At 31.7% G+C, this 15935-nt stretch overlaps 2 protein-coding genes across 2 annotated transcripts; one reads left to right on the forward strand and one right to left on the reverse strand.

Annotated features, from left to right (window-relative positions):
• Nucleotides 1-230: 230 nt before the first annotated feature.
• LOC145076399 (cell differentiation protein rcd1-like) lies at nucleotides 231-2855 on the reverse strand. Its single transcript, XM_079022282.1, has 5 exons — nucleotides 2838-2855; nucleotides 900-1032; nucleotides 691-800; nucleotides 513-617; nucleotides 231-434 (listed from the first exon to the last, which is right to left on the reverse strand). The coding sequence occupies exons 1-5, from the start codon at nucleotides 2853-2855 to the stop codon at nucleotides 231-233; spliced, it is 570 nt and encodes a 189-aa protein (XP_078878408.1).
• Nucleotides 2856-6370: 3515 nt separating this feature from the next.
• Nucleotides 6371-8304, forward strand: LOC145076400 (uncharacterized). Its single transcript, XM_079022283.1, has 4 exons — nucleotides 6371-6521; nucleotides 7056-7153; nucleotides 7234-7725; nucleotides 7816-8304. Exons 1-4 carry the CDS (start codon nucleotides 6371-6373, stop codon nucleotides 8302-8304), a joined length of 1230 nt encoding a protein of 409 aa, XP_078878409.1.
• Nucleotides 8305-15935: the final 7631 nt, after the last annotated feature.

Consider the following 15935-nt stretch of genomic DNA (forward strand, 5'->3'; position numbering starts at 1 on the left):
GTTAGTGTATTAGGCATGCTGCATGCATGCATATAACGTCTTACACAAGCGAAGTTGAGATATCCAGGATCTCTCAGTTTGGCAGGGTAACATTTGCTCAAAGCATCACAAGCCCTATGAATTTGACACCATGAGTTAGAGCATGAACACGATATATATTAATAATGTTTAAAAAAACACACTACTAAAGTACTAATATACAAACAATACAAGTTTCGAGAGATCAAAATTTACCCGACTAACCTAGAGACTTCAGAGAGTCGCAAGAAACAGTTTAACACATGTTTCAACAACTGCAATGGTGGTTTTATGGTAAACTGGTCAACAACATTGATCAAGACTTGTGCAACCGCATAAAACCTTTCTGGAAATGTGCCACAATATCGTTGCCCCTCTTCGTACAATAGAATCTTACTAACCACAAAAGCTGCAACCTGCATATTGAAAGCAATAGATGGATTGTCAACAACTTGTAAAGGAAATCTATAGAATCAAGATTATGATTAACATACCGTTTTTGCCAGTTCACCACCCACTTCTATGCAGCGAAGGCACAATGGAATCACTTCTGTTTCAAGAAGAAAGTGAATGATTTCTGGGCTGTTGGTATCCTCCACCTGGGTAAAAGCAAAATAAAAGATTTTAATGTGGTATTACGAAAGGTACAAGATTCATGTTTTGTGTTTGTACCTTCACAAGGGCACCGATGACACCTAAACTGGTGAGACGTAAGTAGTCGAAATGTTTGAGTCGTTGTTCAGTAGTGTTCATAAAAGGGTAGATGAAAACAGGCATTTTAGCTGCCAAAAATGTAAGAATCAAATGAATCCATTGTATTAATAATAACAAATTCAACAATGGTGGCTAGCTAGCAGAAGTTATTGTTATTTAGTACGTACCTCTCACAATACCCATCTTTGTGTCTGGATGAGATGCCATCGACTGAAGTAAGGCCACTGCATTGCAAACTGTCGTTGCTTCTTTCATACCAAGTGCTGGAGGGGAAAGCAACTTGTACGCCTTGCAAAATTCCTGCAACACATGAGTATTTTAGTTTTCTTTATCATTTACCAGCTTTTATATGTAAACAATAAACAATAAAAAAAAGTAGTTTATTATAAAAAGGCAAAGAAAAAAACCTGACTTCGTACCTAAAGTGAAAAATTGAACTGAAAGTAACTTCCATAAACAAAGAAAATGCACACAAGTTCAATAATATTTAGAGATGTTTTTGTTGGTTCGTTCCCTAGAAGCAACATATACTATCAATAAGAGTCTCATCCGCTAACGTCACATGCCATAAAGACTAGATGAAGCGCTCCCTAGTTGGGGAGGTTAGTAACAAGTATAAACTACAAAATATCCACAAAGGTTTAAAAGCTGAAGGACTTGAGAAAATTCACATTCGTTGCATAGGCAGGTTGAAGATCATGCTCAACTTCAAGTGCTTGATGAATGTGGTGGATAATTCAAAATCTGGGATGAATTTTGTACCTTATGCAATTTTAATAGGTTTCAAATTCAACCGAATGCAAGAAAATTCCTGGAAGAATGTGAGAAAACTTGGAAGATTTGGTTAAGTGAATTAGAGGTTTGGGATGGATTGCCACACAGTTTTCAATGTATAACATGTATGGAGATATTCGGTATTCCTCTACATCTCAACGAGGGAGGATTCGTAGAACATATCAATGGTGCTACACATCTGAATCAGTCTTACATATTGTGTTCCTAGTTTTGACCTTAAAACAACAAGATATTATTGACACCATTTGAGTAGGGTAACCCTTAGGCATCAAGATTGGGAATTTTGAAGATCATGTTGCCAACCTAGTACTTTTCGGTGATAGAGAAGTCGATCTTATCCCATTAATTTGTTAACTATCAGTATCAGGGGAGTGATTGGCTCCTATAAATCAGAATGGATCTTAAGATTGAAGAGGGAACCTAAATTCGACTTCTTTTCTCTATAGGAAGCTCAATTTAGATGCTCTTCAAGAATTTAGGTCATTGTACTCCACATCTGAATTTTCTTGTGTTGATGTTGGCGGTCGATTGGGATGGCTTTTTCGCGTTTGGGGTGATGGTCTCTTCAAAGCTAAGCAAGTAGTTAAAAGTAGTTAAGGCTGTGTTTGGTGCGCTACAGCTAGCTGATAAATTAGTTTATTTTTCGAGCTTTTTTATATTGTCGTGTTTGGTAAGCCAAAAAGTAGCTTTTAAGCTAGCTTATAAGCTAGCTTTTTGAAAAGCTACTTAGACTAGTTTTTTAGGAGCTTTTTAAAAATTTCTCAAATACACCCCTTAATTAATTATAGAAACACATACTCCTACATGTTTTTTTATGTAATTTTATATATTTCAGCTAGCTTTTCAGCTAGTTTTATCAAACGTTATTTTTTATCAGCTAGCTTTTCAGCTATCAACTAGCTTTTTATTTAACAGCTAGCTTTTCAGCTAGTACGCCAAACATAGCCTAAATATCATAATATTTTGGAAATCTTTAGTACGACTTTGTACACTTCAACCCAATCATCCTACACCTTTAGATTATCTTTTAGGTCTTTGTTACCATATCATTAACATATAATTATTATTTTGATTAATTCTTTTTATCATTATTTTCTTATATCATAATCAATAAAACATTTATTATATAATAATTACATTTTTATTAGTAACCTTCTTAATATTAATAATTTAAATTTGTTTTTTTATTAAAATAAAATAAACAACAATAATATTGTTTTTATAATATAATAAATAATATTATAAAAATTTAAATTCCAAATAAATCCATTGAAAAAATAGTTGTTATTTTTTAAAAGAAAAAAACAAACCTTACGAAAAAGTGACATAATTTTTTTAAAAACCATTCATAATCCATACTTTTTCGGATAACATTTTGGTTGATAAAATTTATATTTTTCATTTGTGTCTTTAATTTTGATAGACACAGATCGTTAATTGCATACAAAAGTTTTATACCTTTTTAATAAACAGAAATAGTTCTATTGAGTTTATATTAAAAAAATAATATAATTTTTAATTATTAGAAAATGTTAACAATAAACAAAAACAATAAATAAATATATAAATGAATTGATTATCCGGAAGTTTGGAGGAAAGTGGGATTAAAAACAAGTCAGTCACGAAATTTTATATTAACATAAAAAAATGTTATTTTTATAATATAATAATATAAAAAATATTTAAAAAAAAATAAAATTCCAGATAAATCCTCATAAAATTTTTTATCCTTACCGTAAACCCACAAACTTAATACATTTTATTTTTTTCTATTTCCGTAAACCCATCTTTTTTATAGCATAATTTTTTTTGTTAGACGTAAGTCACACTCTTCTTTTTTACAGTTTTTATTTCAATTCTGTAAACCAAATATCATTAATTATATAAAAAAATATGTTATTTTCTATAAAAAAAGTATAAAGCCACATTTTTTTCTATGTCGGTTGATAAAAAATATTACGTCAAAAGAGTAGGTATATATATAGATTCAAAAAAGTATGTATATGTATAATTACAATATATTATAAAGTATATTATAATATATTAAATTGAAAATTTTTTTTAAAAGATAACTTAGATATGTAATTTATCTTTTATAATATATTATATTTTAAACATTTTAATAAATAAATAATAATAAACATGGTTTATATATATATATATATATATATATATATATATATATATATATATATATATATATATATATATATATATATATATAAAAGAAAAAAAACACGACATGTCTATCTTAAGAAATCAAACAAATCATAAAAGAAGAAAAAGTAAAAAAAAGAAGTAGGCATGGTTTACAAACAAAAAAGAGAGAAAGAAAGATACGTGGAAGTTTACAAACAACAATAAAAAAAAGTGGAGGTTTTTTTTACTTTCTCAAGGGGTAGAGTAGAGCTGAAAAAACAAAACTCAATGTACATAATTTTCGATTTAATTATTTTAAAAACTAGATTGGTGTATGTTGTGGGTGTCTTAAACTGTTGTGTAAAAAGAAATACCTTTCTAGTAAATGTGTACGCTCCCCAAGGCATTCAAGACAGACAATCCCTTTGGTCGGAGTTTCTCAACCATAAAATCTCTTTCAATTTCTGACATGCTAGGATCTGAGTGACAGACTAAATTCTAATTTCTGAAATCCTAGTATCAATGGCTTTAACTCCTTCATCAATGTTGAAACTCTTAGAGAATACCTTATGGGTGGTAAAAGATACACCAAGATGAACAAGGATAGAATTAAACTAAGCAAGACAAACTGAACCAATTGATGAAACTTTTTCCTAATGTTTCTCTACGTGCTCTACCCCATGAATATTCCGCTCCCCAAGGCATTCAAGACAGACAATCCCTTTGGTCGGAGTTTCTCAACCATAAAATCTCTTTCAATTTCTGACATGCTAGGATCTGAGTGACAGACTAAATTCTAATTTCTGAAATCCTAGTATCAATGGCTTTAACTCCTTCATCAATGTTGAAACTCTTAGAGAATACCTTATGGGTGGTAAAAGATACACCAAGATGAACAAGGATAGAATTAAACTAAGCAAGACAAACTGAACCAATTGATGGAACTTTTTCCTAATGTTTCTCTACGTGCTCTACCCCATGAATATTCCGATCATTTCAATCTACTCCTATCTAGCGTTCTAGAACTAGCTATTCGATACTCATTTGGTCGACTGGAGAGTAGCAAGTACTCAGCCTAAACGGAGAGTACTCGAATATGGTATTTTATAAATAAATTAGTTTTAGGTAAATTATATATATGAAAAATCATAAGGTTATTAGAATTCATTACAAAGTATGTGAAATATCAATAAGGGAGTAATAAGATGGTTTTTTAAGGGTGGCATAGATGTGTCTATTTCCATCCCGGCGGATAAGGTATGTGTTGGTGTTGAAAGCCATAAAAAATGCTAGAAGAACCGTGATGAAAGTATAAAAAGAGAAGAATATATAAAAAAAACAGTATAAAAATGCTATAAATCTTCTTGAAATTGAAGGGAAGTCCATTGTCCATTGTGTCTTAGCATAAGAAAAATCAATAATTAAAGTGCTTGAAAATAAAAACTTCTTGAATTTGAAACCCCTACAACTTTAGACTTGTAGCAAACAAAAACAAAACAATCATAAATAGAATAAACAATATCTTGATAAATGATATTTTGATTTGTAAGTTTGTTTGAAGATCAGAACTTGTTGAATTTGTGTTCTAAGTTAGTCATGTGTGCCTAACATTTCTTAAAATTTCTGGTTCTAGATTCCCATGTATTTATTGTTAAGATTGTGATGTGAATTTGATTTCATGTTTATTATCTAGTAATATTTGATTTGGTCTTCATTATGTACTTGATTTGTATTCTTTTCACTTGATCAATGAAACTAGGGTTCATATCATGGTTGTTAGTCAATTTATGAAATTTGTATATATTTTATGATTGGTAATTGGTAACAAACACTTAATTGGTTTCACTGGAATCAAAATTAGTGTAATCAAAGATTAGTGATCTAATGTAAGAGCTTGTATGGATTTTATTAACTAAATGAAATTTTACTTAAAGATCATGTTTTGAGTAAAATACTTTTGTCAATTTGGAGATATTAGAGTTTATTAATATCATAATTACCAAATTAGATTGAACATAAATTAAATTCACATTACATCTTACAACATAGTACTTGAATAGGATTAGGAATCACAAATGTATTTTAAATTTTTTTAATTTTAATCTATAATTTGCTTATTTATGAAGTTTAATTTGATGTCAATAAAATCCCCCTACTTTACCAATTGGTTCTATATTATGTAAATACATGATCAAACATTAAGTCTCGTATGTTTGTGGACCAACTATGTTTGCTCTATATTATCTCATAGTATACAATCACTATTAGAAACTGGGCAATTTCCGACAACCCATATACACCCTATTTTAAAAGTCAAACTATTTTTTCTTAAAAAACACCCTATTTAATAGCTGTATTGGTACATAAAAAGCTCAAACATAAAAAGTCTTGTAAATTGTATTTACGTCATGTAAATTGTATTTATAATAAAGAGATTACATTAATATCAATTTACCTAATAACAACTTATGTTTTATTATAAAAAAGATAGGTTAACATTAATCTAACCATCTAATACAATTTAGGTAAAATTTTTAATTTTGTTTATTATTTCAGGATTTAAAATATTATTTTGGTTGTTAAAGTCCAACCACCGTCATCATCGCCGACGACTAGCAGCACCGCCGCCGAAAAAATGTAAAACATCGAGAGAGAGAGAGAGAGAGAGAGAGAGAGAGAGAGATGGAGAAACAGAGACAGATCGATGGAGAAACAACACCGCTGCCGTGAACGAGTTATTGTAATCATGACCGACGGCAAGCATCACTGCCGCCGGAGGCATCGTCTCGATCTCCGGTGCCGGAAAAGAGAAAACGTGGAAAGAGACAGATCGATGGAGAAACAGATAGGGAGAGGTTCATGGTGGTGACGATGCTCTGGTTGCATGGACTCTTCGTCGGAGGTCTGATGTCGGCAATTCTCCGGTGCATTGAGTCGTCGGCGGCTGCTATGCTCCGGCAGATGGGGGACAGCGGGGACGACTGTTGCTCTTTCACGGCACTTAAAATATGTGGTTTTAGGGTTTTGTATTTTAATTGTAAAATGGGCTAAATGGGCTGAGCATCGGATAATTGGCCTAAAACATTCTAAGTGGGCTAACCTTTAAGTGGTTTGACTATTTAAAATATGATAAAACATTTTTTAAAATAAATCAGTTTTTTTTTTATTTTTTAAATATCAGCTTTTTTAAAAAAAATATCCGTTTTTTAAACTAAATGGATTGTTGCTTTTTGTTTTTTTAAAATAAATTAGTTATTTAGACAAGTAGACATTAGACATTGCCGTTGATTTTGATTTTTAAAAGTTAATCAACTTTTAAAAACATATATGTTTATTTTTAATTAGTTATTTTATATTATTTTAGTTTTTTAACAATTTTTTTTGTTAAGTTCATAGCTTTATTGAAAAGATGACGAATTTTTACGGGGAAAACTCAAATGAAGGCAACGAGTTCTTTATGGGGATGTCACCATTTTTTACCGAACGGGTATAATACTTATCATGATATTAATTTTTTAAATCATTGTAAAGTTCACTAGTTATTAACATATATTATTTGAATTTTAGGTGTTCGATTCTCTAAATGAGTTGATGGGATGGGTACAAAACAAAGCATTTTCTCTTGGTTATGTTATCGTTAGAAGAAGATCAAAGAAAAATGAAAATGGTGTGGTGTCTTATGTCACACTTATTTGTGATCGTGGTGGTGAATACAAAATTAAAGCAACAAGTAAAAATCCCGGCACCAAAAAAATCAATTGTCCATTTAAATTGGTTGGTTCGTATATAAAACAATTTGATGGTTGGACATTAAGGGTGAAATGTGATCAACATAACCATCCACCTGCACAACATATGGAAGGACATGCTTATGCTAGGCGGTTGAAAGAAAACGAAAAAAAGTTGGTGGCTGACTTGACAAGTCAGAATGTTGAACCACGCAACATACTCTCGATACTAAAAGAGCATGATGAGAATAATGTTTCTATACTCAAAACCATATACAATGCACAGTACAAGCTTCGCTCGTCCCAAAATGATGGAAAAACTCCGATGCAAGTATAATATTTCAACAAGTATATTTTACATATAATTTATATACCGAATTTTTATTAATTAACAATATCTGTTTGTCTTGGGTATGGCGAGAATGATTGGCTCAATGTTCGACGTCAACTACTAGACGAGTTATTGACTTCGTACGATGCATATGCTAGAGTTTTCACTGATGGAATCGGTGAACTATATACTTCGTTGAATTTCTTACAATCGCCGGCACCTAAAAGATACTGGTTACTTATGCCTGAAACAGGTATCCTTATTGCCAACAGATTTGGTGTAGTCCTTACTTTTTTAACCAACAGATTTGGCTCTCTCACTTTCTTTCCTCTTTGGAAAGGCCCAGAAGAATTTTTGTACCATCGCGTTATTACGATTTCACTTGTATATGGTAATCATTATGTAATGGTACAATTAGGAGGAGATAGCCTGTTGCCTACCATTTCAGCTTTTTGGATCCGCCACAGAGCCCCATGTGCAGCTGGATGGGAAACTATGTTCATGTCACGTCTAGAACTCTATAGACAGCTGAAACCTTACAATCCCGAAACACCTTTTATAACTATAGAGGATTGTTAGAGGGTATTAATTTTCTCGTGAATTATACATTTATGTATTCATGAAGGATTGCTAATGCTATTGTTTTTTGCATCATATTTTTGTTTTTATGTATTCATTTATATTTAATTATTAAATAATATACAAATATATATACGTTATTAATCTATATTAATTAAAAATAAATAATTAATCATTTATAATTAAAAATAAATAATTAATCATTTATATATATATATATATATATATATTTTAATTACTCCAAAAAAAAATATTAATATTCAAGCATACAATGAAAAAGAAAATAAATAAAAAGTAAAGAAATTAAAGAAAAACAAAAAGTTGGGTATACAAACTTCAATGTAAAAAAGCATTCTGGACTTTTTTTTATTAGGGTGTTTTTTTAGTATAGGTTGTGTTTTTAGTAAATGGGGGTGTTTATTTAGCCATTCCCAAAAAGAAATACCTTTCTAGTAAATGTGTACGCTCCCCAAGGCATTCAAGACAGACAATCCCTTTGGTCGGAGTTTCTCAACCATAAAATCTCTTTCAATTTCTGACATGCTAGGATCTGAGTGACAGACTAAATTCTAATTTCTGAAATCCTAGTATCAATGGCTTTAACTCCTTCATCAATGTTGAAACTCTTAGAGAATACCTTATGGGTGGTAAAAGATACACCAAGATGAACAAGGATAGAATTAAACTAAGCAAGACAAACTGAACCAATTGATGAAACTTTTTCCTAATGTTTCTCTACGTGCTCTACCCCATGAATATTCCGATCATTTCAATCTACTCCTATCTAGCGTTCTAGAACTAGCTATTCGATACTCATTTGGTCGACTGGAGAGTAGCAAGTACTCAGCCTAAACGGAGAGTACTCGAATATGGTATTTTATAAATAAATTAGTTTTAGGTAAATTATATATATGAAAAATCATAAGGTTATTAGAATTCATTACAAAGTATGTGAAATATCAATAAGGGAGTAATAAGATGGTTTTTTAAGGGTGGCATAGATGTGTCTATTTCCATCCCGGCGGATAAGGTATGTGTTGGTGTTGAAAGCCATAAAAAATGCTAGAAGAACCGTGATGAAAGTATAAAAAGAGAAGAATATATAAAAAAAAACAGTATAAAAATGCTATAAATCTTCTTGAAATTGAAGGGAAGTCCATTGTCCATGTGTCTGAGCGTAAGAAAAATCAATAATTAAAGTGCTTGAAAATAAAAACTTCTTGAATTTGAAACCCCTACAACTTTAGACTTGTAGCAAACAAAAACAAAACAATCATAAATAGAATAAACAATATCTTGATAAATGATATTTTGATTTGTAAGTTTGTTTGAAGATCAGAATTTGTTGAATTTGTGTTCTAAGTTAGTCATGTGTGTCTAACATTTCTTAAAATTTCTGGTTCTAGATTCCCATGTATTTATTGTTAAGATTGTGATGTGAATTTGATTTCTTGTTTATTATCTAGTAATATTTGATTTGGTCTTCATTATGTACTTGATTTGTATTCTTTTCACTTGATCAATGAAACTAGGGTTCATATCATGGTTGTTAGTCAATTTATGAAATTTGTATATATTTTATGATTGGTAATTGGTAACAAACACTTAATTGGTTTCACTAGAATCAAAATTAGTGTAATCAAAGATTAGTGATCTAATGTAAGAGCTTGTATGGATTTTATTAACTAAATGAAATTTTACTTAAAGATCATGTTTTGAGTAAAATACTTTTGTCAATTTGGAGATATTAGAGTTTATTAATATCATAATTACCAAATTAGATTGAACATAAATTAAATTCACATTACATCTTACAACATAGTACTTGAATAGGATTAGGAATCACAAATGTATTTTAAATTTTTTTAATTTTAATCTATAATTTGCTTATTTATGAAGTTTAATTTGATGTCAATAAAATCCCCCTACTTTACCAATTGGTTCTATATTATGTAAATACATGATCAAACATTAAGTCTTGTATGTTTGTGGACCAACTATGTTTGCTTTATATTATCTCATAGTATACAATCACTACTAGAAACTGGGCAATTTCCGACAGCCATATCCGTCGGAAATATGACGCCAAACATGATTTCCGATAGAATTCCGACGGAATTCGATCTGTCGTAAAAAGCCCCGTGGGTAATTATTTGTGATGGAATATTGAGGGATTTCCGACAGACTGCGACGGGCATTTGTTGGACCTCTTGACCAAATTAACGACGCAATACCGACGGACCCCATAGGTAATTACTAGTAATAGTGATTTGTATTTAATTGTTATTATTATATTTCTTTATTTGTTGGTTTGACACCCATACAGTTGTCTCATGTTTGGATTAAACATATGGCATGAAAAGACTTCATTAATTAGAATCTTTGGTGTATTTTTCCTTTTCATGGACATACAAGTAATTTAATTTTGTGCATCTTGCTAGCATTTATATAATTTAATCTACTCTGAAGGAATAAAAAAATAAGTTGGCAATATTTTTAATATTTATGTGATTTCAGTGACTTCTCATAACCAACAAAAATGGTTTTACCAAAACATTTGGTTTGACTCATTTATCCCGATCTCATGAAATTCTCAAGCATTTTATATTGTTAGCTATTTCTGATGTTATATTAGAATTTTACATATTTATTCGTTTTGAAATATCGTGATTTTTTATAGTATTAATCAAAATATTTATAATGGTGTGTTCAATGAGATATTTGAATGAGTTAATAATCCTAGTTGTCATTCAAATAATGAAATTTTATCATTCGAGATGTAATCTTTTTAAACATTGGATATGAAGTTCAATACAATTGAATTTACCAACGAGAAAAAAAAAAGAGTTTTTTAATTTTTTTAAGAAATATTAATAATCTGTTTTTCTAATATTTCATTAAATTTTATAGAATTCAATGAATTATAACAAAAAAAATTGAAAGAGTTTTATTGAATTAAAAAATGGTAGTGTGTATGAAGACAAAAATAAATAAATAAATAAAAGTTGATAAAGGAAATGTGGATGCTATTTATAGTAGTAAGTTGAATCACTTACCAAGAAAATTATTCATATGGATGCCTATTAGTTTAACTTGCAAATCTATATCATCCGATTCAAAACATATCTTAAATAGCCATGAAAAAATGTGTACCTGTAGCAGGAAGAAGGATACATTCTTAGAATTCCATATTAGCACCGCCATCTCTTTACTTCTTCGTTCCTAAATCGACAGAAAGATTAATTCAAGAACAAAGAATAGCAACAAGAATTAATTATAATTCCACTTCAATTTATTTCTATAAAATACTTGCAACAGAAATTAATGTGAATCTTGATGTTGAACGCTACAAAAATTTCCACAATTTCATTAATGGAATTTTCGATCTATTGCTCCAAATATTTTACACACATCTAAACCCTAAGGAAGATCTCAAACAATGGTTCACAATTCTGTTTTGATCACAACTCGTTTATGTTATGAAATAAATTGAATTGGAATTATGAACAAAACTAATTAGAACTCGATCTATCTATATAACCAGATATATGAAGACATGAATGGGAAAGACAAAAAGTTTGAACATATTAAGTATATTCTAATTTGTATAGGTCTAACAACTTGAAGACATGACCATCATGATCGCACAAACATATATAAACAATAATTATATATGCAGATCGAATGATGTAAGTACATGTATATATATGCATACGTACCTTGTTTAGAAGAGCAAGGGCTTCTTCTCTCCTCGAAGGCTGGTGAAGCAAGTCTATGCATTGCTCTATCCTGGTATGCTCGACAGCTGCAGATTCTACTCCGGCGGAGGAAGAAGATCCAATAGTGGTTGGATCGACATATAGCGTTTCTGGTAAGTTCTCCATTTTCCTTATGTGTGTTGGCTCGCGCAGATACTCTCTCTCTCTCTCTCTCTCTCTCTCTCTCTCTCTCTCTCTCTCTCTCTCTCTCTCTCTCTCTCTCTCTCTCTCTCTCTCTCTCTCTCTCTCTCTCTCTCTCTCTCTAAAATTGAATACTTTCTCTCTCTAGAATATGTGTTTTTGGCATGAGGAGAAAAAGACATCGAGTGAGAATGTGGGCGACTACTTATAGACTGGTGGGTGAGAATAGAGCTGCTAAAGTGACAGATTATCGGATTAAAAGATTTGTCCATACCTGCCACGTGTTAGTCATGCAGGTATAGTTATGTAGTAAATCTTATTCACAAAATCTATATTAGTTCTTGAAAGTAGTATATTACAGGAGTTAAATAAAACAATGAAAAGTTATACTCCTAATGACTAGACATTAACCATTTTTATAATAAAAATTTAAAATAAATAAAACAGAAACTCGTATAATTCAATAGTATATACTCGTAATTTGTGTTAAAAGAAATATATTTACGATTTAGTATTACAACTTAACGTTGTAAGTGTTTATATAGAAATTTCTTACCAATTTATTTATTTTTTCTATTAATTAATTAAAAACATTTTTATTAGAAAAAAATAAATTATAACAAAAATAGTTTTTTGATAATTTCTATTTAAATTGATTTGTCATTATATATTTATAATATTTAAACATTTTTAACTATTTTGAAAAATAGTATTTGAATATATTTTTTTATATAATAATATAATTTATGTTTTGGATTCAAAATAATATTTAAAATAACATATAAATATATTTTTATAATCATGTCATACTTTTTATCACCACATTCAATATATATATATATATATATATATATATATATATATATATATATATATATATATATATATATATATATATATATATGTATATTAATTAATGTTTTCAATATAATTAATTTTATAATCTTTATTTTTTCTAGTTAAAAGATTACGTTTTACATCCTAATTTGTTCCACATTCAATGTACGATTATCATAAAACAATATATATATATATATATATATATATATATATATATATATATATATATATATATGGTTATAATTTTATTAATTAATGTTTTGAATATAGTTAATTTTGCAATCTTTATTTTTTCTAGTTAAAAGATTACCTTTTATGTCTACTTTGTTCCACACTTAATGTATGATTATCATAACACCATATATATATATATATATATATATATATATATATATATATATATATATATATATATATATATATATATATATATATAAAGGGCTAGGTTATTTTGTTTCTTACATTTATTATGTGCTAGAATGCACCAATAAGATTTTAGTAGATTAAATAATTATTTAATTAAATAAATATAGATATTAAATGATTTCCATAATTATATGTATATTAAATGATATCCATAATTATAATTCTCTTTTTATAGAAACTAATTAAATCTGTCATTAATGTAAGCAATAACATTCTTTCAGAATGAATTCGCATCCAGGTTTTTATATGAGTTCGTATTTTCTTTCAGGACTCATTCACTTAAAATACAATAAAGTTGCATTGAATATGAAGAACGAGAGTATATTCTAGTAGAATACACTCACATTCTGCTGGAATACACTATCATTTTCTCTAGATATGAATTCATTATGAAACAATATTATTGTTGACATTAATTACGAATTTAATTGGTTTCGATAAAAATGAGTTGTAAGTATAGATAACATTTAATGTACATATAATTAATACTAAATTCCTATTGGTGCATTCGAGCACACAATAGATTTGAGAAACATTTTAACCTACCTATATATATATGCATTCGAGACATTTGTATGAGGTTGACAGTGATGACTCCGGTGTTGGACACCATACGAGGGGCCCAGGCAGAGGCCGTGAGACCGGAGAACCGCAAAAGGGAGCGGGTGATCGGGCAGGTATCGGAGTTTGTCACCGACAGTCGAGGACTTATGACTTTTCAGGGCGGGATTTGGGTACCGTTTGTGGGTGGAGCGCATACCATCTTGATGGAGGAAGCCCATAGGTCGAAGTTCTCGATCCATCCCGGGGCCACTAAGATGTTCTTGGATTTAAAGAAGGAGTATTAGTGGTCCTGTATGAAGAGGGATGTTGCATGGTTCGTAGAGAGGTGCTTTACATGTCGCAAGGTTAAGGCCGAGCACCAGCGTCCGCATGGCAAGCTTTAGCCGTTAGAGATTCCCGAGTGGAAGTGGGAGCAGATTACCATGGATTTTATCACCAAATCGCCAAGGACTGCTAGAGGTGTCGATGCAATTTGGGTGACTGTGGACAGGTTGACGAAGAGCGCTCACTTTCTTGCTATCAGTGAGAGCTCTTCTACTGAGAGGCTGGCAGAGCTGTATGTGAGGGAGGTGGTATCGCGGCATGGAGTTCCGATCTCGATTGTTTCAGATCGAGATGTGCGATTTACTTCCAGATTTTGGAAGAAGTTTCACGAGGAGTTGGGTACGAGGCTGCATTTTAGTACCGCATACCACCCACAGACGAACGGACAGAGTGAGCGGACGATTCAGATGCTCGAGGAAATGCTTCGGGCGTGTGTATTGGATTTTGACGGAAGTTGGGACACGTATTTTCCCTTGGCTGAGTTTTCCTACAACAACAGCCATCACTCAAGCATTGGTATGCCACCTTTGGAGCTGTTGTATGGGAGGAGGTGTCGGAACTCCATATGCTGGGGAGAAGTAGGGCAACGCGTGATGGGTAGTACATAGATTGTGCTCCAAACGACAAAGAAGATACAGCAAGTCCGATAGAGGTTGTTGACCGCTCAGAGTCGCCAGAAGAGTTATGTGGATAGGCGACGGTCTGAGCTCGAGTTCTAGGTCGGTGATTTCGTGCGCTTGAAGGTATCTCCTTGGAAATGAATGATCCGATTCAGGAAGAGGGGCAAGCTGGGGCCTCGGTATATTAGGCCGTTCAGAGTGATTGTGAGAGTAGGCAGAGTAACATATCGTCTGGAGCTACCTGCGGAGTTGATCCAGATTCATGATACCTTCCACGTGTCTCAGTTGAGGAAGTGTATAGCCGACGAGTCGGCGGTAGTGCCTCCGGAGGATATTCAGGTGGATGCGGGCCTGAATTATGCCGAGAAACCAATCGCGATTTGGGATCAGAAGATCAAGGTTCTGAGGGACAAGGAGGTGCCATTGGTGCAGGTTCAGTGGCAGCATCGGAAGGGGTCCGAGCTGACGTGGGAGTCAGAGTCAGAGATGCAGGAGCAGCATCCGGAGTTGTTTTTGGTATAAGACTTCGGGGACGAAGTCTGGTTCTAGTGGGGGAGAATTGTAACATCCCGGAATTCAGGTTCAACCATTTAACCCTTCATCTTTTCCAAGTTGTCATATTAGGTCCCTTTGTGTTAAGTGCTAAGCTTGTGAGTACACTGGGCATACAAGGAGTACGCTACGCGTACTCGCACGCTTATTTTGTACGCGGTTCCATCCGGGTACGCTGGTTGTACCTAAGGTTACGCCGGGTGTAACCGGCCCAGATTCAAAACCCTATTATGACTTAAGGGCTATAAAAGGAATGAGATGGTCTTGTCCCTCAGCCACCATCTTTCAGAAAGAAACCCTAAGAGAGTATTTCCTTCGTTTTAGCTTGGGTGTAAGTGTTCTAAGCTTCAAAGTGTCATTCCAAGGTGGTGAAAGAGAAGAGGAGACCATTTTCGAAGCTAAAAGT

This window comes from Lactuca serriola, chromosome 9 (genome assembly GCF_051521515.1).
Source record: "Lactuca serriola cultivar US96UC23 chromosome 9, Lser_US96UC23_V15, whole genome shotgun sequence".
NCBI classification, from domain to species: domain Eukaryota; kingdom Viridiplantae; phylum Streptophyta; class Magnoliopsida; order Asterales; family Asteraceae; genus Lactuca; species Lactuca serriola.

Excerpts from the sequence above, each read along its gene's own strand:
- LOC145076399 (XM_079022282.1), bottom strand. Across the intron at positions 801-899 it reads AAAGATGGGTATTGTGAGAG|CTAAAATGCCTGTTTTCATC; the intron begins GTACGTACTAAA and ends CATTTTTGGCAG. Across the intron at positions 618-690 it reads TCATCGGTGCCCTTGTGAAG|GTGGAGGATACCAACAGCCC; the intron begins GTACAAACACAA and ends GCTTTTACCCAG.
- LOC145076400 (XM_079022283.1), top strand. The coding sequence starts at position 6,371 with ATGGAGAAACAACACCGCTGCCGTGAACGAGTTATTGTAATCATGACC. Across the intron at positions 6,522-7,055 it reads GGAGAAACAGATAGGGAGAG|TTCATAGCTTTATTGAAAAG; the intron begins GTTCATGGTGGT and ends TTTTTTGTTAAG. Across the intron at positions 7,726-7,815 it reads ATGGAAAAACTCCGATGCAA|AATGATTGGCTCAATGTTCG; the intron begins GTATAATATTTC and ends GGGTATGGCGAG.